The 27,599-nt window shown below is 42.2% G+C and overlaps 1 protein-coding gene across 13 annotated transcripts in view; it reads left to right on the forward strand.

The window, feature by feature from the left end:
* Positions 1 to 27,599, forward strand: part of spns2 (SPNS lysolipid transporter 2, sphingosine-1-phosphate) — an 87,791-nt gene that overhangs the window by 3,021 nt on the left and 57,171 nt on the right. For 12 of the 13 annotated variants that reach the window (XM_028031301.1, XM_028031303.1, XM_028031304.1 and 9 more), the window contains exon 2: positions 6,603 to 7,200. In XM_028031301.1, coding sequence (XP_027887102.1) covers positions 6,969 to 7,200 — 232 coding nt within the window. In that variant the 5' untranslated portion in view covers positions 6,603 to 6,968. The remainder of the gene's footprint in view (positions 1 to 6,602; positions 7,201 to 27,599) is intronic. The other variant, XM_028031302.1, reaches the window with a different exon arrangement.

Here is a 27,599-nt window from a genome sequence, read left to right on the forward strand (position 1 = left end):
GGATTTGTGCGTGTGTAAAACGATTTGTGCGTGCGTAAAAAGATTTGTGCGTGCGTAAAAAGATTTGTGCGTGTGTAAAAAGATTTGTGCGTGTGTAAAAAGATTTGTGCGTGCGTAACAGGATTTGTGCGTGCGTAACAGGATTTGTGCGTGCGTAAAAAGATTTGTGCGTGCGTAAAAAGATTTGTGCGTGCGTAACAGGATTTGTGCGTGTGTAAAACGATTTGTGCGTGCGTAAAAAGATTTGTGCGTGCGTAACAGGATTTGTGCGTGTGTAAAACGATTTGTGCGTGTGTAAAAAGATTTGTACGTGCGTAAAAAGATTTGTGCGTGTGTAAAAAGATTTGTGCGTGCGTAACAGGATTTGTGCGTGCGTAAAAAGATTTGTGCGTGCGTAACAGGATTTGTGCGTGCGTAAAAAGATTTGTGCGTGCGTAACAGGATTTGTAAACCTTAAAAATAAAATACATGTTGAAAAAGTACACACAAATCACCTGGTACGCACACACAAAACTGCAGTTACACACAAATCCGGTTACGAGTGCACAACTATTTTTGAGACTCATTTCACGCCTCGGTGGAAGCTCCAAGATTTGTGTGTTGATGGTGCGTTTACATGCTAGTAAAAGCTGGGACATCTGAGTTTTCTTCGGAACTGTTTCTTTTTTCCACAGTTCAATACACATTTCTCTCTTTACTTGTCTCGTGGCTTAGACATATTTTTGTGAGAGAAAAATACATATGTCATTACACCCACGTCTACTTTTTAATACTATAAGATTGTTTATATATGAATCCGCATTTGGGACCTATTCAACTGTAATTACTTGGGTAAAAAATTCAACCACTAGGTGGCGGAAGTTTATTCCGCTCTGACTGGGAAAAGCCTTCATTCAAACTGAGAGAAGAAACAAGAGAATGGCGGGTCAGCCGAGTGATCATGTTCGTGGTTTACCGTCCGAAGTTAGTGGATGTTAAAATTTGCACGTTTTCCTGACCGTTGTAATGCGTATTTTTTAGATTATTTCAGATTACGTTTTACGTTTCAAGTAGTTCGACCCAAAGTTCTCGCCCTTCTATAGCAATAGCTCATGTCTACGTTAGCTAAGCTACTATTAGCCCTCGATTAGCATCGGTCCAGTTTAAAACAGAATCTTCCTGGCCCATTACAGCCATGTCTATGTTTATCACCATGCTCAGCTAGTTTTATGATGCCGACAATAATGTAGGCTTAGGTGACGTCTTTTATTATAATTTATTATAATTATATTTTATTAATTATCTGGCAGATAATTAATAAAATATTCCATATTTAATTTGTATATGTCCTTTTTCAACTATGCAATTTATAAAGTGAAAAATTTAACACTGACTGAAATGTGGAAAACACATACATTATTAGCACTTTTTGGGGACAATAGAAATATAATTTCACTAGATGGCTACAATTACAATTTAGTTAATGTGAAGCACAACTTAACATATTATCTGTCCAAAAATGTAAGTCATCACATGGAAGTAATGAGAAATGTGGTTTGCTCATAATGAAGTAACAGAAATATTAATATTTTAAAGATTCAGCCGAGTTACTACACTTATATTCAGCTGCTTACAAAGGCTTCAGTGTTGGATGAGGTTATATTTTCAAAATTTGAAATATTGATGATCTGCATGAATCTAATATAAAAAACGGTGCAGATGTATATGTATGGCATAGAATACATTTGTACATTTGTTAAGAGATGTTCTACGTATTTATTTCTGGTACGAAAGCAATGACCATCATATTCCAGGAAGAAATGTAGAGAAGAGTAAATCTTAAGTGATTACAGTAAGATATAAAATATACAGGTGATAGACGAAACATAAGTCTGTAGCAGAACTAAAAAAAAATTTAAATCAAAAACTACAATTAGTGAGGAGAACTGGGATGAATCCTTCAAATAATAAAAGACGTCACCTAAGCCTACATTATTGTCGGCATCATAAAACTAGCTGAGCATGGTGATAAACGTAGACATGGCTGTAATGGGCCAGGAAGATTCTGTTTTAAACTGGACCGATGCTAATCGAGGACTAATAGTAGCTTAGCTAACGTAGACATGAGCTATTGCTATAGAAGGGCGAGAACTTTGGGTCGAACTACTTGAAACGTAAAACGTAATCTGAAATAATCTAAAAAATACGCATTACAACGGTCAGGAAAACGTGCAAATTTTAACATCCACTAACTTCGGACGGTAAACCACGAACATGATCACTCGGCTGACCCGCCATTCTCTTGTTTCTTCTCTCAGTTTGAATGAAGGCTTTTCCCAGTCAGAGCGGAATAAACTTCCGCCACCTAGTGGTTGAATTTTTTACCCAAGTAATTACAGTTGAATAGGTCCCAAATGCGGATTCATATATAAACAATCTTATAGTATTAAAAAGTAGACGTGGGTGTAATGACATATGTATTTTTCTCTCACAAAAATATGTCTAAGCCACGAGACAAGTAAAGAGAGAAATATGTATTGAACTGTGGAAAAAAGAAACAGTTCCGAAGAAAACTCAGATGTCCCAGCTTTTACTAGCATGTAAACGCACCATCTACACACAAATCTTGGAGCTTCCACCGAGGCGTGAAATGAGTCTCAAAAATAGTTGTGCACTCGTAACCGGATTTGTGTGTAACTGCAGTTTTGTGTGTGCGTACCAGGTGATTTGTGTGTACTTTTTCAACATGTATTTTATTTTTAAGGTTTACAAATCTTGTTACGCACGCACAAATCTTTTTACGCACGCACAAATCCTGTTACGCACGCACAAATCTTTTTACGCACGCACAAATCCTGTTACGCACGCACAAATCTTTTTACACACGCACAAATCTTTTTATGCACGCACAAATCCTGTTACGCACGCACAAATCATTTTACGCACACACAAATCTTTTTGACACTATTTTCACTCCATAGTTTTAGGTCTGTTTACTCACTTGTGTTAATTTTTATATTTATATTATCGCAACAGTAAGTTGGAACTCTTATTTATTATTTCTGCATTTTCAGAAACTGCTTCACTATATATGCAGCGTTGTAAACGACAGTTCTTCAGTAAACCCATTTAAACATCTGATGACCAGCGTGCTTTCTGACTGAAGCCCTGTAGTGGTCAGTTAAGCAAATCCAACAACGGAGGTCAAAATCCTCAACAAGTGGCGTTGAGGTCAGGCCACTTTGGAGAAAATGGTAGCCTTTGATTAATCTTGGAGGATAGACTCTGGTTCCTAAGAATGGAGGCATGGGATTGCTCCAGTGGTGGTAATCCTTGTTATTATTATTATTATTATTATTATTAATGAAAGGAGTGGGCTGCACAGTGGCGCAGTTGGTAGCACTGTTGCCTTGCAGCAAGAAGGTCCTGGGTTCGATTCCCGGCCGGGGTCTTTCTGCATGGAGTTTGCATGTTCTCCCTGTGCATGCGTGGGTTCTCTCCGGGTACTCCGGCTTCCTCCCATAGTCCAAAAACATGACTGTCAGGTCAATTGGTCTATCTAAATTCTCCCTAGGTGTGAGTGTGTGTGTGCATGGTTGTTTGTCCTGTATGTCTCTGTGTTGCCCTGCGACAGACTGGCGACCTGTCCAGGGTGAACCCCGCCTCTCGCCCGGAACGTAGCTGGAGATGGGCACCAGCAACCCTCCCGACCCCATTAGGGACAAGGGTGAACAGAAAATGGATGGATGGATGGATTAATGAAAGGAGTGGCGCTCCATATCATCAGACTTCCTCCACCAAAACTCAAGCTCAACTCAGCTGCCGACCCACAAATTCATGCTTCTTATCTAAGGGAGAGAAACGGGCTTTTCAATTGTATTGAGATTTCTTGCCAAAAAAAAAGTCTACCAAGCACAAATTTCCTCGCTTCTTCTTGTGCTATATTTGCTTGGGTCTTTTTTAAATGATCAAATTAATCAATTTTAGTCAAAAAAATGTCAAAACTTTGTAAAAATGACTTAACATTTTTGCTAGATTTTTACAATGTTTCTCTAATGCACAACCCTTTCGACAACCAAAGACAAATTCAGTTTTCGGCACCAGTATTTGTTCGGCCTCTTTCTTGACTCACTGACCCCGCTGCATTTGTTGATCTGATCACTCTCTGCAGATGCTCTTATCTTTTGTGCAAACAGCTTTGCAATGCAAGCAGTGCAGGAAATCCCACAGACAACCAGGATATTGAAGTTGATAAGCAGTCCTGATTCCACTAGTAGATTGGAAACATTGTGATACACTGGTTTTAACTCTGGACTCGTAGACTGATTCCACCCATGGATGTAGCAGACATATAAAAAAAAATTTTTTAAAATGGGATGTTGAAGGTTTGATTTTAGCTTGAACATAAATGCAGGAATAGATAACATAATGGAGCCTCAGACTATTGTGAATGTCGCTGGGAAGATCTAAAAATATCACCCAGATCGGGTTTTAAGAAAAACTGTACGATGCTTAACACAACAGTGAACTGGATGGTTTTCACAGGTGTCGTTTACAGCCTTCTGATGTAGACTATAAAGAGCATACTTGTCAGCTGCACGTCTGTCTGAGCAAAAAGCCCCAAGCTCAGTTACTGCAGGCTTTAACCTGATGTTTCGCCCGGTCTTTTAGCATGTGCTAACACTTATTTATTCACACCAAACAAGCTGTGGATCCCAGCTTTTCATGGGGAAAGTAATCGTACATTAATGGTATTCCACAGTGCTTTTTACTGCTTTGTCTCTGATCTAGATGACGCCTTCATTTTAATCCACTTTGTGACCCAGCAGTGATGTTTAGAGCTGAATGAGGAATGATCTCATCTCCTATCAGCCCTGTCCCTCAGGAGGATCCAATCCCTTGTTTTTTTTTTATTTGGTGCTGCTAACTTGATCATATTTGCATGTGGTTCTCTTTGATGTTTTGTTAGATTCTGCTCCAAGCAAGGCTATATTCTTTGTACGGTAAAATGTACGCGTGGATGTCTGTCCTATACAATAGGAACACCCAGTCCAGTAATTTCTTTGCCTGCTTGTCCACTCCACTGAGACTTTTGGTCTATGTTGCACTATCAAAGTGGACTCAACTAACTGTGAGCTTTTCAGGGGTGTTTTTCATCAAACTGTAGCTCCCAAAATGCCGGTTCCATCTCGTAAAGGAGCAGATCAAATTAGAGAAAACACCACTGCTAAGATACATATTTGACTGTCATGATTTTTCCCCAGTGCCAACCGGTCCACAAATGGATCGGCCCGCCGGGAATCCTCCTGATTCTCCCTATTACCCACTCTGCCTTTAGTACAGGGGCCTTACCAAGGGCCAAAAGTAGTCCTACAAGGGCACTGGCCCCTGCTGGGCCCTCTCTAGAACCGCCCCTGGGACTCTACCAGTAAACTAAAAATGGTTGTATCTTTGCTCAAGACACAGATCCAAAATGTGTTTGTAAATTTTGAGGGGGAATAAATATCAGCCATTCACAGTATTTGCATTTAAATCAAGCAAAACGGTCTACAAAAGTAACGTAACCAGCATTTCAAAAAATACAAAATTTACACAAACAGACAAACAGGAGGTATTCACACTAGTTTGAAGTTGTCCTGATGTGGACTGGTGACCCGTTCAGGCCTGTGGGAGTTTTTCACGACATGGGGAAAAACCCATGATTGATGTTAGCTGAATCAATCAGCGACATTTTGTAAATATATCTCACCCTGAATACAACAGGGTTGTGAAAAAGATCCTGACTGATATGTTTTTGCTTTTGTTGTTACGCTTAAATGTTCCAAATCAAGGAAACTGTTTTTAATATCAGATAAAGATAACCTGATGCGCCTCCAAATTTATATAGTTTAATATTTGAAAGTATTTATTTTTAATCGTGTTATTTTTACATTTATTGTGCGTCGACGTAAAGTTTCTTGTCTGATGAGAAAGCCGACTCAACTGACGGTAACCAACACTACCACATGGCATAAGAATAAAGTTGATTGATTTATTGATTTAAATTGTGATGTAATATATGAAGAGAGGTGAATTACTATACTAGTCATCAATAATACAAAAAAATAAGGTTTTAGAGTGGTTTTGTCAATTTTTTTTATTTATTTATTTTTTTACTAAAATTGGATTGACACGCGGTGGTATGACCTTGAACAGGTTGTTCATGCTAAGACAAATAAATAAAAGACCAAAAAAAGTGGTTTTGGAATGGCCTAATCAAAGTCATTTCTAAAATGAAACCATCATTTGAAAACTGAATTTTGAAAACCCAGGTTTCTTTGTCTGATAAACAAAAAACGCATGAACAGGCCAGGAAGGGGCCAGATACTTTTTCACTATAAATACGTTTCTGATTTTGAGGCGTTTTTATGAAATTCTAATTTACTGAGTCGCACCTCCGTGATATCTCTGACCTAGTTACTCAGCAGCCTGCTAATGAAAAGAAACCGTGACAGCATTAAAAACCATAATTTAATTGTAAAACACGGTGTGGATTTGTAGCAGATGAGATAAATGAAATGACTTCCGGGTTGTTTAATACTGCTGAGAAAAACCACACCACTGTCATGCCGATGTCCCAGCAGCATCCCCAGGAATCAGGTGCAACACCATCCGCAGCCAGATCGGGGGAGGAGTTAGCAGAGCCAGGTCACACCCCTCCACTACAGCGCTTTACCCGAGAGAGAGACGGAGAGAGAGAAACTAAGGAGCGCTCCGCCGTCCGTCACCGTCCACAACCAGAAAAATATGATCCGGACGCGATCCTGCGCTTCTCCCACGAAGACAACATCTGATCTCAGCCGAACCCAGTGACCACCGCTCGGCGTTTGCTCTGCCCTGCTTAACTATTTTTTTTTTAAAATTATTTTTTATTTGATTTTTTTTTCTCCTCACACCTTCTCTCTCACACTCTTTGCGTCTCTCCGCTGGATCTTCCGTGCCAGAAAATCATGTGCGTGGAGAGCGACGGATGCGAGATCGAGGGCAGTAGCAGTTCGGACGAGGTGCGCACGCTGTCGGGCAGCATGAGCCCCGGACTGAAGCCCAGCCCGGACCTTCACTCCTGCAAACCGGGCCAGAAATTCTGCGACGCGCTGCGCCGGTACCGCACACCGGCTGTCTCTGCGGGAATCCTCAGCTTTGGGAACGTCCTCAATTACATGGACAGATCCACAGTGGCTGGTAAGTAATCTGATTTATTACTTAAAAAAAAAAAAGACACTTAGTGCATGAGATTGAGTTTGCATCAGGTTTCCCTTATGTGAAGGCAGTGGATTTTTTTTCTTTCTTTCTTCTTTTTCTTTTTTTTAGTTTATTCGCTATAGTGATTGCGCTCTAATTGGTCAGTGAGCGGCTCTCCATGCGCAACCAGCTTCACCTCAGCAGAGACGGGCGGAACAATGGGCCATCCGCTGTTTTGGTGCCTGTCTAGTAGCTGCAGAGTGGCTGATTGAATCAGACAGACACGCGCCCTCCTTATCGCTCAACAAAACGTCCGAGAGTAAAGATTTGTTTTTGTGACAAACAGGATGTCAGATGATTGAAAATCGATCAATTAAGGCGATCAGCTCTCCGACCGCCCACGATCCCGACTGCATGCTTTCACACCGTTAGGACACACACTGCGTGTGTGTGTGTGTGTGTGTGGGCTCATCTTTCAGACCAGTTTCATTCGCAGGCAACATGACAATAAATCATGATTCCCCGTTTGTTTCTTGGGAGACATGAAAGATGATTTGATGCTGCTATACATCAAGTTCAGTGGATTTTCTTACTTTTCTTAGAGTTCAGAATAAACTTCTCACGACAGATGCGTTTCGAATTGTTCGCCCTTGTTGTTATAATTTACATCAGATTTCCCACTTACTGCATGGACAGTAATCCGCTGATGTTGTTGGGTTGAATATTAATGCTTCTGATCGGTGAAGCTGAATGGGTTAAAAATACTGCTGCAGCATCAGTGCATGGCTGTTCTGTGCAAAGGCACACTCCCCTGGTCGAAGTGCAAACATGTTATTCACTGACTTATTTACCGGAACTGTGTGTCCATGGAATTAATTTACCACATTGCACATTTATGTGGTGCCTTAAACCTTTTCGACATTTTGTCGTTCTTACAGCCATTTATAAACGTTGACGCATTTGTTCAGATTTGATGTGATGGATATGACACGGACATTTAGAAATCAGATTTTCGGTCTGTTTCTCTTCACGAAATAGTTCAAGGCCAGTCAGATTGGACGGAATAATGAATGTGAAGGACTAATTTTCATTCCTTGCCACAGAGTTTCAATGGAATCGAGGTCTGAACTTTGACTGGGCCACTGTGACACGTGACTATGTTTCGGTGTAACACCATTTCATCGTAACTCTGGCTGTATGTTCCAAATCCAGTGTAGCGTCTGATCCTTCTCCCAAAAAAAAAAGGTGGGTGTGGGTGAAAAAATATGTTTTTCCTCCCTTAACCAGATACCTCAACGTGTTTGTAGTGTCAGGGGTGTCGAACTCATTTTCATTTTGGGACTTATTAAAATAAAGAATGTCCAAAAAAGTGCGGCAAAATGTATTGAAAAATCCCCTTTAACAAATGGTTAAAATAATAATAAGTAGCTCTCTCTGCATTCAGTGAGTGCTCCTTAAAATAAAATAATATCAAACATATTTTCACATTGATGCCATTTGCAAGTGTACAGAAACAAACGGCTGATTTGATTGATAACATTTAAATACACAACTGTTATCTTGAAAGTTTTGGTTTAGTTTTGGCCTACTTTATTCTTGAACTGTGGTCGGGGGACCTCAAAAAAAAAAAAAAGAAAATCCGTCCAGGCCACAAATAGTCAAGTTTGACACTCGTGGTATAATTGGAGGGTTTCCTCCACTGTAGGGTCTGGCAGAACCAAGAAACGTCAATCAGACACTCTGGAAAATCTGCACGGGTGTCTTAACGGTCATTTTATCGAGATGGTTTCAGCCTCGCGGCCCGAACAGAGTGCAATCTTAGGATCTCTGAGCACCACTCAGTCACAGAAAAGGAAAAACAAAACCCTCCTCAGCAGAGGATGAGTCAGTGGCCGCTCTACAGGAGCAAATTTGTCCTCCGATTTCTGTACACCTCCTCATGCTTTCATCAGAGGAAAGCCCTCGTGATGCCCCCAAAAGCAGCTGTCATTTTCATCATGAGCCCGCTTCTGCGGTGGAGGGGAAATCCCCCCCAGACGTCAGAGGGGACGAGGAGGCTATAAGGGAAGAGTGGGAACAGGGAGGAGGGCCAGGGAGCGCGGTGGACAGGGGCGTGTCTAGGTTTATTTTTCTCAGGAAGGCCAAGCAGTTTCACAAACGGCACAAGGGTGGGGCACAAAAATGCAATTTCATCTAAATTAGACCTCTGACCCTGATCCATTTTTGTTTAGATTTTGTGAAGATGAAGGACATTGCACTCATGCCTCCTTCAGAGGTTTTTTTTTATGTTGTAGTCTTCAGCAGTTCTTGGTGCAGCGCCACCACAGGTCAATGAGGGGGCAAAGAGATTTTGGATTGTTTGACTCCGTGCATTGTGAAGGCGAACAGCAGCAGCTATAAATGTAATAAATGTTGCAATTTTGATCCCCAATCGAACCGAGTCGATACTGGACTGGCCTTATGTTACAATCAACAGCAGGTCAAAAGTTGAATAATAAAACTATTTATTTACCCAAACAAAACACATGGATCTGTTAGCTACTATGAAGTAGATTTGTTTGATACAGTGGCTCAGGCCACTAGTCACACGATTAGCTTGTTTAGCTTAGCATGGTTTAACTGTTGCAGCTCTTTATCAACATAAAATCACCATTATCAAACCATTGTAGACTAAAAATGGCAAGCAACTATTTACATACCTCTTTTTCGTCTTTATAAAAAAAATTTTTTTCTTGTGCAGTAGTCTGAAGCTGCTTTTTCTTTGTCTTCTTAAACATCACTTGCAACTTGTCAATGGGGCTAAAAGGAAATTAGCCGCTTGACTACAATCTCGTGGATTTACATGTAAATATTAATTAATTTGCAATGTCTCACTTTTTAAAAAATAAATTTGAAACAAAAAAAAGTATTAATGGTGGTTGTAAGACAACAAAAGGAGCATTTATGTCATAAAACGCTCATATGATATAAACAAACTGACTGACAGCTCAGGTGGGGGTGACCAGGCAGGGTGGCCAATCAGACTTCAAGGGTAGCCGGTCCCTCCCTAGTGGTGGGGTGAAAGGGAGGTGGGGAAGATGATGGATGCAGCAACTTGGCCTTGTGCGGAGAGACCGTGCGCACTAGTGCAGGCTGGCTGTGGGGTCTCCTCCCAAACGCCGCCACCTGAACGCTGCTGGACCGTTTTTGCATTATGTACGGGCAGCATGTGCATCAGGCCAACACACACAGAGCGATTACCAGCAGCCGTGTGCATCCAGCAGCAGCTAATACACACAAAACATCATCTGCAGAATCTTCCCCTCCTCTTTAAGCGTTTTTGTCCCGCAGCATAAGCCGGGCTGCTGCAGCAGTAATTAGCCGGTGAGAGCCAGCTCCAAACATGCGCACGTGTGGCTTCGATTTCTTTTGTTTCTCCCCAACCTGCCTCCTACTACTTCTCCCGCTCTCCGGAGCAGGTACCCGGAGCACCTACCCCGTCTCATAGATCTTAATGTCAATTACACAGGGATGGGTGCGCACCCCCCCCCCCCCCCCCCCACACACACACACTCAAAAACGAAGACTCTCCAGTGCATTTCAACAGTGGCTGAATGCATGATGGGACGCGTGAGGGGAGGGACCGGCTGCTGCAGTGGCAAGCGGACGCTGAATGCTGGCAGAGCTGAACCAGAGTGATGCCCCTTACACTGCCCCCATCCCCATCATTACAACATCAGCGTCAAAAGGTCTTTGTACCAGCAGCCTTTAGTGCAGTGTGTGGGGATCACTGAAGCATTGTCACAGAGACACTCGGTGACCATTCTGGAGAGCACAGCCATTCTGAGCCGCAACAATGATGGGAAAATTGCACCTACCACTGTTGGGCAGCGACGCCATGACTTGGATCTTTAAAGCTGCCGTCCAGAGTTTTCTGTGAACTCGGTTAAACTCGGTGTCAGCTGTACAGCAACACGGCATGTCAGGTTTTTTTTATATATATATATATTTCTGTTGTATTTCTGTTGTAAATTGTTACTTAATCAACACGAAATCTAGCCTTTCCGAAGACTGCATACAGGAAGCCTTCGGTGACATCATCAAAGGTCACAAAAAAAGCACAAGTCAACCAGTTTTCCTCTTTATTCAAGTGTTTTTGTTCTAATTCCTTCTTCAAATGTGTAATTGTATTATGAGGCAAAATGTTTGGGATGTAAGGGAGGATGTTGTGTGAAATGTCTGGTAAAATTTGGCAAAATTGCCTCTTGTGATGTCATCGAGTCAAATGCAAACAAAGCAGAATTGTGAACTGTTTTTCTGACGGGCCTTTAAATAATTTTCTTTTCCAATCCAGTAGTGGGATTCCAGCTGTGTTTTTATTGCCAGCGCACATTTTTTTTTTTAGGAAACAAAAACACAACAGGATTGTGCCTTTAATCCCTCATGACAGAGGTAATGCAACACACTGCAGATACCCAGTGATTCAAATACGTCACTCAGCGATGATAATGGTTTAGGAACCACAAAAGAGCAAAGTCACAATGCCTTATTATTTATTTATTTTTTTGCTCTTTTTTTCTTTTTTTAAACCGGAGGTTGTTTTGAACTGGTTCTGGATAGATTTACTGCCAATACTCTTTGTGTGAAGACTTTGGGACACACTTTATGAGAGAGGGGAGCCGCAGCTTCAAAACATTGTAATTATTTGAGAGTTAAGCTGCTGCTTACCGAGGCTGGGAGATCTGACCGCGGCGCTAGTGGGGAGAAAAACAAAATCTGCATCACATTTGATCATAAATTCTGACAAATTACAGACTCCTGCAGAGCATCGTTTGAGCCGCTCATCCTGCCTACTTCTAACATTGCTTTCTTTTTTATTTTTAATATCTGCCTGCTTGCTGTAATGTAGCGCCGTGAGCTACGGTCTTCAACAGGCTGCAAAGGCTTCAGATTTCCTCACTTTCCACTGGTTGCTGTTGTGGAGTTGGCATTTACACAGAGACCTGGTTTTGCTCAGACACACTTACTGTAATGGGCCAAATTCAAGTGTGGACAGCTGCAAAAGAGACCACTGTTGGATTTCAGGAACAGTGAAGGAGGCCGGGAATGAAAGCCACAAGCTCTGAGTTGGACTTCAGGGTCAGGTCGGACTGAGTGGGCGCTCCGGGTCGGGTCAAACAAGCCCGTGCAGAGGGGGCGTTTTACAGCCGTCTGCGATGCAGATGAGGCAGAAACAGGGAAGTGTCTGGGGACGTCCGAGGTCAGTCGCTTCCTTTCTTGCCCCGTTTTCAAAATGCAAATTGCGAGGAAAAGACGCGGTCGGAGCTCCGGCTGAGCAGGACTGATCGCGAGGGATGAGTTATGGTGGCCCGGGTGGGTCACCCAAAAGAAGCCCTCTCGGCCCACAGCCACTTATATTCTTGTTGTGTAAGAGCTCTGAGGTTTTAAAGGGAGCACTGTGTGTTTAATTTAATTTGAGGTGGCTTTGAAACCTTAAATCCTGGAGTTGGTCCCTATAGCAGACAGTCCAGGCTCCTCGACAGCTTATCATAAAGCGGGGATTAGCTGTTTTTTGGGGGTTTTTTTTTTACTTCGGAGAATATGAGGACACGAAAGGCAGACGTGCTGCACTTAAAGTTATTTGCAGCTTAAGTAAATAAGCCCCGATGCGCGTTAAATCTCGCCGCCGCCTCGCCCGCGTGCCGGCCCGAGAGGCAGTTATTGGGGTACCGACTGCTGCCTAATCTGGGCTGGGAGGAAATATTGGGGAGTAGCAGATTAACACTTGTGCTGGCATGTTAAGATGAATTGTTTTCACGTTAGGAATACCTCCAAAACGCACAGTCGCACTCTATGGGTCGCGTGCGGGGTCATTGCATGTGAACCTGTGGCATCTTACCTTTAGACACAGATGAGCCTGCGGTTGTAATCCTCTTAAGACAAGCTCTTTTGTAAGTGTACAAAAAAAAAAAAATCAGTTATCTATCCTGTCTGACCGGCTAGTCAGATTAATTCCCATTACCTTCCTCCAGTTTAGTTTGTGCCTCCTAATAGTCAGTGTTTACGTGTTTATATTTTGTGGTAATATAGTGATAACAGTGAGAATCGTGATTGAAAAATGTATGTTAATTACTTCTGTTTTTAGGTAGCTGTATGGCTGTGACTGCATGGCACAACATTCACAGTGCCACATACGCAAATATTGTTCCTGAAAAACAAAATAGGTTTCTTCAGGGTGCCACTTACTTTAAAAAAAAGTGTGATTATATCACAGTATATCACAGTAATGTCAATGTATCATATTTTGGAATTTACTGGTAATTATTGATGCATTGGTGGAGTAAAACATGAAAAAAAAAATGTAGCAAAAATTACGGTATATTTCTGATCATACTCTTAGTTGTGTTTTTTTCATAATTTAACACCAATAACAAATTTTTTTTCCTTAAATTTCTTCTTTTTCTCAATATAGGATTAACAATACGATAAATGCCAACCGCTAGTTTGTGTTGCACTTGCACCACAACATACCAAACAAAATATTTAGTTTTGTTCTCGTCTGATCACACAACTCGGTCGCCCGGCTGGATTTAGACAGAGTTTTGTTTTGTTTTGAAGCATTTAAATTTAACTGCTTCACCTCCATTTTAAGGTTTTTATTTGTTAAAAAAATCTCAATCTATCACATAAGATGGCAAGAAAAATACCTGGCAGTTTGTAGGTGTAATATGACAAAAATGTAGAAAGATTCTTGTGCTCTCCTTGACTGCTGTCTGGTCCCAAGCGAGACACTTCCTCTACTTTCAGTTCCACTGAGACCACAGAAGAAGAGAAGTTAACGCGGCGTAGGTGTTCGTCGGGGAAATTTGTGGCTAAATCAGGTCGACTCGGATCCAAAATTAGATAATGATGCTACTGTGTGACACCCCCATTACTATTATATTTTTGTATCCGCTGTTAGAAACGTAACATATAATATTATATTATATTCGGATCTTCTCGGTAACATGAAGCTCTGAATGTAACAGAGGGCTTTTGGAAAAGTGCGAGAGGTTGTACTGGGCCCTGCTGGAGCTGCTTTGGGGGTTTCACTCGTTACCCTTTTCCCCAATTTCACCCTCTCTTGTTTTATAGCGTTCACATTAAAGGCCCTCCACGCCCCCCAAACAACAGCTGAGACATTAAAAAGATGGAGGGGGGCCTCTAGTAATTTACTTTACAAGGTTGCCTTGCCCTTTTTTTCCATTTGCTGTTTGAAAAAAAGGCAAAAATTCTCTTGAGCTATTTTTTACTGTACTTAAATGCTTATGATTTCACTACCAACAGCAAAAAAAAAAAGGAAAAAAAAGGGCCACATTTATTAAAGTAAGACTCTTTAAAACTGACATGACTTCCTACCAGTTGGACCTTTTCCAGACTGGTTTCCCACAGATATTCCACTAAACTCTTTATGTTTGTAACCCAGCGTGCCGCCACTGTGAGAAAACAGTCTGTGTGTTCCTTGGGCTCCGATTTAGCAGACGTCTGTAATAGTAACCAGTGGAATTAGGCAGAACTTCTATCTGGGCCAGTGGAGACCCTTTCATGTGGCTGCTCCAGATTTTGCCATCAAGCAGAGGCGCTTTCCATCGCAGCGGCTTTTCACCCCGTGACCCCGGCTGCCATAAAAGCAGCGCTTCCTGGCTTCGCCGACAGTCACTTCAAGACCGCCGCCGCCGCCGCCACTGCTGCTGTCGTTATGGCTGTCGTTTCCTCCTTTAAGGTCATCGCAGTTCTGAACGGCTCTCTACACGTTACATCGTGTTAAGAGGATACTTTTATCCGCTGTGTTTGCGGAGCACACAGCAGACTGACTGAGGGGCAAATGAGGCAAAAAGTCCTTTCCAGCACAAAAAGATGCGCTGTTCCTCTTTGGTAATTCAAAAAGTCCCACTGGAGATGTTGACAGAGCTATATTAGCGTGTGCTAACACACCACATACCAACAGCATGGGTTCATCTGAGCAACCTCAGTGTTGTTGGTAACCGCAGGGCTTTGCACATGCCGATTTGGTTCCTTGACTGCTTTTTAGAGGGATATTAATGCAACATCACAAACAACCGTATGTGAGTGTGGCGCCGCCTCCTCTGTTCACACCACTGCATCCATTTATTAAATAATATAGGATGATATACTACTTTTAGTGTTTCAGTTTCATAGACATGTCTTCACAGTAGCTTCAGCATCAGACTGGTGACTTTATGGAACGTCGTGGTGTCAGGAGATGGACACAGAACTGCATATTTTAACCTTTTCTCCACCCGAATAATGACTGCTGATATGATACCCAATTATCTGTCAAAGAGTGCATTCTCAAATTTTGTCTTATTTAGGCTGTACTTAAAGCAGACCCATTATGCAAAATTCACAAATTGAATGTTTTTGTACTTTCATTTGGGCCTCTAGTGCTTCTAAAAACAACACAAATACTAAAAAACAACAACACTCGGTCGGTTTTTGGCAAAAAAGGTTTTCTGGTGTCTGGAAAATGAGCCGTTTCAAAATAACTCCCAACTGTTAAGACACCTTTGATGGCCTCTGTGTGGGTGTGTGGGTGCCGACCCCCTCCCACACCAACACACACACTTTTGTGCACCTCCACAGAAAAGAAATGAAAATTTAAACTAATGAACTCTGTAGAATTGAGAATAATGGAAAGTGATAGAAATGTTTTCTTTGGATCAGTGTTTATATATACTCCTTATATACTCCTTTTGGCTTTGAGATCCTCAATGATTATTCCTTTCTGCTTTCTATTTTTGGTGGTGTGGCTTACATGTATTCAAACTTTATTTTTCTGGAAAATTAATCAAATCTTTGATTTTTGCTTTCAGCCCAAGTGTTTTGTCCATGTCAATTGCTTAATTCTTGCTGTTTGTGCAGGAGGCCCAACTTCTGCTTTTCAAAGATGTACAGTTAGATGAATGTGCCAAAATCTAAATACTAAACATGAACATGTAAGGCAAAAGGCTTGAATAAATATGCAAATATGGAATATTTAAATGAATCTAATAAGCATATACAGTACATTTTAAGGTATTTCCCTGTTTATCATTGAGAACTGATAAAGGGAAAATTGTCCAGTTTGGCTGATTGGCTTAATGACTGTAGCAAGAGAGCTATGAAAAAGTTGTACTTGTGAGTGTTGATTACAGCACAATGATTGTTCAACAGAAATCCAGCGTCAGGCAATCACTTGTTGGGCCGTGTGAACGAACTGTTCACTATCTTTTAGTTTAAATATTTACATTTGATGTAGTTTGTACTTCCTTTTTCTGATGAGTCCACTTGTCAGTGCTTCCTCAAGTCCCCCACTGATCTCTGACATGTGAGGTAAGTGTCAGTCTGATAATCACTGACCTCTCTTTTGTCATGACAGGAGTGTCTGTGTGTGGGGGTGTGTGTGTGTTGATATAAAGAGAGGGAGGATGTGTTTCCTTTACTGAGTTTGCTTTAGGATTACAGCGTCCCAGATGATCACAGAGTATACAAAGATCAATCCCTGAGGTTGGTTTTTAAAAAATAAAATCTCTGTAAATAACGTTGGAGTGACATGACAAGCGAAGGCTGAGGGATTATCCCAACACTCATGTCCCAAGTTTACACTCCATCCCTCTCTTCCTGGGTCATTGTCAGCAAAGATTAGAGAGCTTTCCTGGAGAAAATGTCAAAATTGGTCTCTTCGTGCAGACAGGAAGATCGCAGGAAGGAAGCACGGCAGATTTGTTGGACAGTTTGTTGACTTCGACATGCTTTCCTAAACGAGCGCCTCATCCCTTCCTAAAAGATAAGAAAACGTTCTCTCCCTGGATTCCATCGTTAATCAGCACCGTGCTGATAATATAAAAGATATCTTTTGGATTGTTGACATAAGACACTGGCATAAACGACCAGCTTTATTTTCAGGCTGCATATATACTTTTTTTCCCCCTCTACACAGACTTTGTTTTTCTTTCCTCCAGCACCCCTTGACATTCACATTTATTTCAACACAACAAGAGAACTTCTCTGCGTGGTGAAGGTCAGACTCAGTGCTTCCCCTGAGCCCTGGGGTTCTGCTCAGACTGCTGATATGTGCGATGAAGGAATGGAAACGGCAGACTGCGCAATCCGTGTTTGTATCCATGGGAACCCACATAGCGAATATCGATCAACAGAGCATCAGGTCAGGCTCCGCCCCGTCCCGAGATGAGCTGAAATTGAATTTTTCTGTAAAACCTTCAGGTTTTTTTGGGCTCTGATGTCGACCCTCCCTTGCAGTTCGAGTCGCGCCCAGCAGCCCACACAACTCGGAGTAATATTAGCCCTCGGCTCCTGAAGGTTTTAACTGCTGCTGGAATAATATTTTTGAAGTGTGTATTCACAGCGGCTCCTATATTTGAGAAAGCCTTCCGTTCTGGAAGCAAAATTTTATCTTTTCCTCAATTAGAGCCAAAGCTCGAGCTCAGCGGGGGGGAAGGAGCCGTAAATCCTCATATATATCCATCAGTCAAAGCATGAATAATCTCCTGATTGTTTTTGGGCCTTGTCACATATTTCATCGTCAGCTATTGTTTTGACTCGATGCATCGGTGTCTGTCATGTTGCCGGCGGGATTTTCATTGCCCCGCCTAGCGCACGTCTCGGTTTGGAAGAAGCAGGTCTGAATGAGGCCGCTGACCTCTGTCAGAGTCTCAGATCTTCCTGTTAATGGCCGGGGTCAAAGGTGGGCTCGCACTGGCTCAGATGCACTTAAAGCGGCGGCTCTGTCTTGTCTGTCTTCAGTGAGAAAGTGTCGTCGATATCAGTTCCCGAGACATTTGAGTTGTCACAGCAAAGCGACAACAACACAAAAACAGGTTGCTATGCGCACATATCAAAAACCCCATTACTGTTTCAATCGAAAACACTGAAGGAAGCACGTATGTCATCACATTTTAATTGTGGTCATTGTTGCACCCCATATATAAAAATATAATGGAATTTTGTTTGACAGCAACAACAGAAGAGCAGAAATCCCCTCCCAACGTTTCATGTGTTTAGTTAATCCCACTGACTGACATCTGCTTGCTAATCGTGGATTACCTGAGGGTTGCAGTAGCTATCTGAGTTATTCTTGAGGGAAGATGGTGCGGTATGTGGAGGAAACGTTTGAGAGACACAAAAAGAAAGGGGGAAAAAAAGTTACCTTTAGGTGTTTTCCCACGCCAGGAGGAATTTACTTCGTTTACACACCCTATGTTTGCGTTTAGGCAAGACAGAAATGTCAGCGATGGAAAGGAAAGCATCCCTATCAAAAATCACATAAATCTAAGAAACAACTAATCAGGTGAGACTTCAAAATCACTGTCGGTGTTTAATATACATGAGCCAATCAGAGATATGACCTATAAAACTGCAATTAGCTCTGAGTCACTTCAAGAATAAATGCAGAACAAAAGATTCCCTTCACCGTCTTTCTCTTCATACTTCAAAAGTAAATTAATGAAAGATGATTTAAAGTTTTTATGTGGATAAGAGAATGCAAAAACATCATATCACTACTAGTATAGAAGCAGTTGGACCTTTTTAGCTCGCTATTCTTCATTTGCGTGTCCAAAGCATGGCAATTATCCCGAGGAGGAAAAAAAAAAGACACTCTGTGCCACTCTAAAGTGCAATTGAGCTGAAAATACTAAACAGAGTCCATTTTGAGCCTTTTGTGCTTTGCGGGCTCCTGTAGAAGATCCCCAAAAAGACAGGCTCAAGTTGTGGTTAAATCAAGTGGAGGACAGTTAAATAGTTGAGTCTGGTTAGACATAAAGTCTTTCGTATAGCTATCTTACGCAGCTGCCTAAAAACCTTCCAACCAGACACAGCACACAAGAGCTAACGCTAACAGCGACTCTGAAAGGATGACTGCATTTAGCCAGCTATTATTTAAATAACCGGGTTTATCTGCTTTATTGCAGAGAGAGCGGGTTTTCTTCTAATAATTAAACCTGCCTCGTGGAAACGGATAGCATTAAACGCGCTTGTTGTCAAAGACAAAGAGGATGTTTCAGTAGCTGCTGTAAATCTGGAGTGAAACCAGAGGAGAAATGAAATCTCATTAAAAACACTACATAATAACTTTAATCCTCTGCGCTGTTATGTAAAAAGCAGTGGGATTACTGACGAACACACACGTGCTGATGCTAGCATGTGCGCGGACAGGCTCGGCCGCCTTGTTTAGCCGAGGTAGCTGCTCATCCCGATACAGGTTAAACATGCAGAAATAGTTTTATTTATTGTTTTAAAGGACTTATTAGGGAAATTTAAGAATAACTGATGGTTATATGGGTCAGATTGTCATTTTATTCAGGTTTTAGGGTTTGTTTTGCAAATGTTAACATGCTTCTCCCTCAAACAAGCTTTTTATGGCCTATACTCACAAGTATTCTTGCAATATAAGCTAATAAATAAGCCTGTGGAGGTTTAGAGTTCAGTTTATTTGCCTCTAAACTGAATATAAATCTCATTTTCTGGGTGCTGATGCAAACTTGACCGCATCGCTGCTTCTCTGATGTGTTGATCCACCCACCATTTGGTACTTCTTTCTCTCTCTCTCCCCAATGATTATCTCCGGTTAATGTGTCCAGGTCTGAGGAATCCTCCCTAAATAACTCTCCTTCAGATCCACGTTTAAGGTCGGGTTCAGCTGCCGCTCAGTATTCCTGGGAGACGTCGGTGCGAACGAGTGAAGCTCATGGTTATGCCGCCGCAATCAGACAGTCCCATCACATCTCAAATACCTTTGCTTCGCTTCAGCGCATCTCTATCCAAAACATCTAATGCATTATCTCATCCGAACAAGCCGGGCCAAAAGCACCCTGGATGTATTATTGATGAGCTATAGGTTCGGTCTGCTCCGTCGATGCTTTACGGCGGATCCACAACAGCGCTATCAAATATTTAGCACGGATTGGCAGGGATTAACGTAACGCTGCCCCTGAGCTGAACGCAAGCTTTTGATTAGTGATGGAAAATTAGTTGGACGAAAGAAAAGAGCTACTAATTGAAGCGGTAAGGCTGGTAAAGCTAGAAGCCTTCAAATCGATTTAGCGTGATGAGTTCTTACAAAGGTCAGGACGGCTTGGTTGCTGAAATATCCGCTCGTCTTTTGAAGAGGTTTTCAGGTAAATAGATTATGATTTAAAGTAGTTTTTTTTTTTCTGTAGGTGTAGGTTTCATCAATGAATTAGTAGAATGAAAAATGACTCAAGATGTTCACTTTTAGTAACAAATCGATTTTATGATGAGACTTAGCTGGAGGAGTGCGGTGCAGTGTGTGTTATACCCCAAGAATCAAAATACGTTCCAGCGTTCAGGAGTTATGACAGCTGAAATGGCCTCGAGCTAGAAAAATATCGATCATTGTGTGTTTATGCGTTGATACATGTATGGTCTTGTTCCTCTGGTTTTCATGACATTTGTTCCATGTATACTTTATTATCTCCTCTTCTTGAAGATATGTAAACATGTAGAAATCAAGAACAACCAGAATGTGCAGCTACGTCCGCCTGCAGGCAACGAGGCTGCTAGATGCACTGTTAGTCATCAAAACAAGAGACACTTGGATGCGAAACGCACCAGGCCTGGACTGATATCAGTTTGGTTTGACTTTATCAAAGTATTTCCACACTTTGCATTCATTCTGCTGTTTCGAGTTGAAATGTAACAGCGTTATATTTAGAGTTCACACCAGGGCAACTTGAGGTATTTCTAAGAAGCTGAATTTGCTTGTTTTGTAATTAAAGGGAGCTGTATTAGGTCAAATCGACATGTTATAATGATATTCCTTCATCAAAACCACACCTGGCCTTGATTCTCTGATGCATGTTTGAGAAATCCTTTACGTCTCCTGTGGCAACCATTCAGCTGTGCAAAACACCTGGTTGGTGCTGTTTTCAAACATCTGAGACCCCGCTCCTTCAGACTAGCCAGCAGCAATTAGCAAACACTTGCTGAACCTGCGCATCATGCTGAGCTCATTGTAGGAGCCACATCTCAGTGCAATGTTGGTAAAAACATTGTTAATAGAGGAGTGATGTTGTGATGACTTCTTGAAGGTGGATTTTCAGAAAGAGACAGAGATCTTAAAGCAACAGAGCCCCAATTTCAAGGCTTTAAATTACAAAGTCAAATTTCCTTTAAGTCATATTTGGTATATACAGCATTTTTATAACAGCTGAAGATAACATGGTCACTTGATCGTGCTATAAAATAGAACCATGCATCTGGAAAACACATAACACTGCCTCTTTCAGGGGAAAAGTTTGTTTCTTTAAGCCAGTTGAGCAGCAGTGTGCAGCAAAAGGCGATGGAGGAGGAAACTCTTAGTTTTATTGGCACTTTCTCCAACCCCTCATGAAAAGGAGAAGAACATTCTGATGCAAAACTATATACACCTTGGTATGTAGCCCCCCTCCGCTGATACGGTTGCTCAGCAACTGGCAGTCAGCTGGGCACCTTTCATCCTTCGTCCACGCTCACTTCCCAGCATGTCCCAAGACTCGTCCCCACCTCTCTCTGCAGACAGAGGGGGAATCCATCCTCTTGCATGAACCCTGAAGCCCTCCCATGCGGACGGCTGCGTTTCCCAGACATCTGCAGCACGTTTCCTTTCTGTGTGGCAGGCGAAGGAAGTGGAATGGAAAAACTGCTCCCTCCGCCCACCGTAGCCACATGGCAAAGGGAGGAGAGCAGTCGGTCAGGAGCCCGCCGGCCGCGGTCGGGCATATTTGTGGTCGGCTTTCTCCTCGACTTCAGTCTGAAGCTCGGGCCTGCCTCCGCTCTCTCCTTCTCAGGCGCTCGAATCGCTTCCCCACCAAAAAAGAAGAAAAAAGAAAGTCCGGGATTACAATCAGAAAGGCAGCGCTTTCTCCTCACTCATTATGTTTCTCCTGCTGACTTCCCTGTTTCCCTCTCTCCCTGCCAGGCTCTATTTATACTGACGGGGGGGCGACGCACGAAAAAGGGAGCACCCCCTTTTCTAGCAGGAGAGGACTTGGCCCACATCAGCAGGAGCGGTTCACCGCTGCTCGGCACTCTCTGGCCAGAATGAATGACTTCCATCCATCGGCTTGTGAAACCAGGAGGGAAAGGGGGAACAATCAGACATATATACCAAACAATGGAAACAAAAAAAAAAAAAACACGTTTTGAGGGAAACAAACCCAGCCCTGATGTAGCCGCTGACTGCTATTCTCTGCGTCCTTTCAGGGTCTCTCTCTTAAACTGGATTCTCCTCTTAGCCTAGTTTCTCTGAACAGAAATAGATGCAATAGAAGCTGCAGATCCCAACATGTCTCTACTGGGGGGTTTGGAAATGAAACCTGCCCTCTCGCCAGCTTCTGAAGGGCCTGTCTGCGTGTCGGTCTGGGTTGGCTGTTTTTGTTGTCTCATGCCTTCATTTGGATTTATTTCGCCGCCTCCACGACCACCACCACCCCAGCAGTAAATCAACAGTTTGGGTTGCAGTCACAAAACGTACTATTCATGTCTCCGAATGATCGGCGACCATTCATTTGCTCTGAATGTGCCATTTGTGGCACGGGCAACGCGCGGCGATTTGAGTCATTCATGCTCCATCTCATAAAGACGGACTTTATGAGCGGGTGGAATAAGCGCGAGCCGCCCGGCCTCCTTTCTGTTTTTAACTGCGACGTGCCGCTGCTGCTACGCACGCACGCACGCACGCACGCACGCGAATGCTCTGCTCGCGCACCAATCGATTCGTGAAAGAGGGGCTTTTAGTGTTACAGGAGACATAAACCTGACGTCACAAAATAGGTCAATGGGAGCAGTTTAAACGCCTCGTCAATAGTTTTTTTTTATTTTTTCATCTTTAGTCTGAGCTGGTGGAGTGGGAGGCATGTGAGGAGAAGGGAGTGGCCCGGCACCGGGCGCTGAGCACCTTGACTAAAGGTAGCAGCGGCAGGTGTTTGTGTGAGCCGTCAGGAAGAGCCGCATTCCTGGGATGTTTCCCCTCTTTCGGCGTCGCACAGAAAGCCGCGACGGCTCAGAAGCTCACTGGTGTCTCTCAGTTACAGTACACTGCGGAGCTGTTTCGTAGCCTTTGATTTTATTTTATTATTTTTTTTCACACTTTGTCATGTTACAGTCATAAACTTCAAGGTATTTTAGGAAGCTGGTGCATTCAAGTTTTAGAAGTGAAATCTGGACAGTGTGACCTGCGTCGTGAAGACCAATGAAGGGAGAACGACATGGTTTAAAGCAGGGTTAGGTTATAAAACAATACATCATCTCACAGAGCTTAGCGAGCCGCGCTCCACACTGTTTAATCCATCATCAGATAATAGGAAGAGATAGCACAACTGGAAAGAGCTCAGGCACGACAATCTGTTGCAAACTTATTATGCGCTCCCTATATTTGGTCTTTTTTTTTACATGTATGTTGAATGCTGTTTGTGATGGACAGCTAACTCATCACTCTAATGACATAATATCTTTGACAAGACATGGCGGTGGCAGCATCATGCAGTGGGAATTTCTTTATTTTTTTCCCCCCAACAGATACAGTGAAGCCGATTATGTTAAGGTTATATAAAAATATTTAGATCAAATCATTGCAATGTGCTTGAATGGCCAGAGGATCAGTGGAAAGAGTTGAAGACTGACGTTCACAGATCCAACAGCTTGTATAATCTGACTGAGTTTGAGCTACTTTTTTTATTTAACCTTTATTTCACCAGGATACAAAACCTAATTAGGCTTCGGTGCAACAAATTGCAGTAAAGGTGGCGCTAACAGAGTTTCGACTAAAGGATGCTGAATGCAAATCCACACCACACTTTTCAGATCTTTGAATAGAAGACAATTTGAAAACCTTTCACTTTACAATTATGTGCTACTTTGTCCTGTTTTGCCAAATATAATCTAAAAATACATAGAGGTTGTTGTATGGAACGTGACAAAATGGAACAAAATCCAATAGGCATAAATACTTCAACAAGGTTAGATATGAGATGTTTAAGGAACGAAGCTACACTGAAAATATCTCCTTTTTTTTTTTTGCATCGCTCTCTGAGATTTTCTACCATCAAATGTTGCACATCAAACTGAGTTCTAATAAACTCAGTTTATATTTAAAAAAAAAAAAAAACTGCCTTCCTTTCTCTTGACCTTTATCTCCTTCAACTCGCATGCACCATCGTCATGGCAACTGCAGCAGTGCTGCTGGGCTTCAACAGAGGTTGAAGCAGCGAATAAAGATCAAGATCCACTGAAAAGCTGAAGGGCGGATCGGGGCAGAAAGTGATCATCAGGAGAAGCGGCTGAATGTGAAGTAGTGGAAACGCTGCAGACAGCGTCGACGCGCTAGCCGCGCTGCTACGCGCAGTCTCTGCTGCTTCTCTGTAATCCCCCTCAGATTAACTCACTTCATTGCACGGCTAATTGCACTTAAAACCCATGCAACCCACTGGACGACTTTAATCTGCCTTCTATCTCTTTTTTTGTTGTGTTTTTATCAATTGCTCAACAGTTACTCTCACGGTTTCTGCCCTTCTTATGTAACGGGGACCGCTTGTTTGGGGTTGAGGGGGGTTTAGTGGTTGTAGCCGCTCTGCTCGGTTCAGTCAACAATTCCAGATCTGCACTCGGTGTCTTGTCGAGGAACACGCCGCCTGCTGTGTTGACTCTTTTTTTTTTTTTTTTGAGTAATTGCCTGGTAATTGTGCTGTAAGAACTAGCCGGGTGTGGCTCAGACGAACCCACACCGTGTCCTGGAGGGACGCTCCACCATCTGGTGTAGGAATCCTCATCACAGCAGATGTATGAGTGTGTGTGCATGCGTGTGTGTGTGTGTGGCAGAAATAGGGTGGGGAGGTGGGCTAACAGTCAAGGCTAATTACTGTACAGCTGCAGTTTCACACTTTTGCTGCTGTTTGACAGGTTGGTCAGAGTCCCTGTTGCAGCTACTGTGTCTGCAGGGTGTGTGTCGGTGAAGCCAGACTGACATTTGTCGGTAAAATACTGTGTAGCAGGTATTTTAATCTTCTTTTTTTTTTTTACCCCGGCTTTAATGTGTTTATTGTTTCATTAAGGAATTCTTTTGCAGTCGCATCATAATATCAGGAATCATGAGCGAAGTACTTGGTCACACATGTTGGGGATTGCCCCCATGTTTGCCTAAAAACATGTTTTATTTGTTGCTTATAATGGCTCGACTGTTCTTGTGGCTTTCCAGCACAAGAACGGTGCTGCAAACCCACATGTGCGTTTCATTAGCATGTTATCGAAAGTTCATGTACTTCAGTAAGTAGATTCACTCAGCACACACTGGAGCTGTACTACTGGAACACTGTATTGGATCCTTGACTCCACTTGAATTCATATCTATTAGTCTTTACAACTGTGCAGTTTTTCCTAAAAACTTGCTAACTCTTCAGGAAGCATTAAAAAAGTCACATTAACTCCTTCTAGATTACACCTTGCCTCTTTAGCAGACACCACACCTCAGAAACAGTGAAGCTATCGTCAGATTCTTTGCGTTAACAGTGAGCGATGTGTTCCACTGAAACTAAAAACGATGAGCAAACTTAAGGCGAGTAATCGCGAAAGACAAACAACGAAAAGATTTTTTTTACTGTAAACCTGAAATGTGCTTCCTGCACTGTAGGAATGTCAAGCTGGTGGTCTGACTCAGATCACTGGTATGTGCACCTGCAACCTGCTTTCCACCGCCTCCCTCTGTTGTCAGGGATGCGGTGCCAGTTGTAGTCAGCGGCCTTTCTGTTCTTGTTGATAAAGTAGACTCTTTCTCAGTTTTTCCCCCCTGAGATAACGAAGGACAGAAAGTCTTTCCAGAGATTCAGGTGGACTGCAGCTACCGGGGTTTGCTTGGTGATGGTGTGCAAAGGAGACAAACTTTTCAGTGTGTTATTTATATTTTTTTATCCATTTTTATGAGCCATGTTGCAATCCCAAAGCCGGTCTGCCAGCGGCACTGCCAAGCACATCACTCTTTGTTTGGACTGCTGGAATTTACAGCTTAGATAGTACTCTTGCTTGCTTTCTATCCTGATAAAAACAAAATATATATATAAAACTTTCAAGCTGCTGCTCTCAGGAGAAGCAACATTTGTTTGACCTGCTGCTTCTTGTTTCCTGAGGCTTTAAATTTCACAGCAGCCATAAAGAAATCTTCTCTAGCTCTGATCTTATCTCCTTCCTGATCGCGATCTTCAGATGTTTAAGACATGTTAAAAGACTTTATGAGATTTTTGTTTTCCCCACACGCCTGTAATCAACACGAACAAGTCATAATGCTGTGATGTACAGATACTCGGCACTTTTCATCTGCATCCTGCCCTGAGAGTTTGCCAAGCGCAGGGTGCCGTTCACTTCATTAAAACGTTGCAGTTTCTCTATTTTGAATCTTGGGTTACAGTAAAAGGACTAAAATGTCTTCAAAGGCTTGATGGTTTCTCTCATGCCAGTGTGATGTTTAATTACTTCTGCATGTTTGTGTGACTGATGAGGGCCACCAGATCCACAAACCGCATGCAGTCTGTTTCACTGTCATCAAATAAAACTAAAAACATTTTAGAAAACTTGTCCTGCTCTCCTGAATTATTTACATGAGTCACAGAGAGTTTAATGATGTAGAAAGTGTGTGTGTGTGTGTGTTGGGAGATTTTATGGCAGAAAAAGTGGTTTGGCAGTCCAAAATGTTCAAATGTAACAGATTGTATGTTTGGAGCTTTTTACTTAAAGGGGAAACGTGGGATATGCACTAATTTTTCTGTGATTTATTTTTGGTGAAATTCAACAGATCATTTAATAGCAGTGGTATACCAAACGTCACTATTCATCAGCAATTCATTTCAAAGTCGTAGACAAATAACTCCTGCATCGCCTTATTTAACGCAGTAGTGTACATCATTTTGTTGACAAGTGCACTGACACAGTAGGAGAGGTGTAGATAAAGAATCTATGCTATAGAGAATCGCAATTCCTACTCCAATAAATTCTGAAAAATCGATTCTACGTCTTTGCTGCTCCTATTTGTGAGCTCACTGCATATCGCATTCAGCATCCAGTCAGCCAGTATACAACAACATCTCGCCTACCCTGTGTATTTTGACTAGTTCTTTGATATTTTTCTATTAGAGAAAACACCAGGCAGCTAAGCTAACCTAATACTGGTAAATTAAGTTTCAGAATTTTATGCACGAGCCTATTTTTACTATAAACTGATGGAATTTGATACAATACAGAACCTTAGAGAATAGCTTTAAATAAAGGCGCTATTTGTTTACAGTCTTTTTCTCTTGTCCGCCACATAGTACAAACATAGAAAAAAAATATTTTTGAATTAAGAATTGTTTCTGAATCGAATAGTGACCCTACGAATT

This window comes from Xiphophorus couchianus, chromosome 11 (assembly GCF_001444195.1).
Source record: "Xiphophorus couchianus chromosome 11, X_couchianus-1.0, whole genome shotgun sequence".
NCBI lineage: Eukaryota > Metazoa > Chordata > Actinopteri > Cyprinodontiformes > Poeciliidae > Xiphophorus > Xiphophorus couchianus.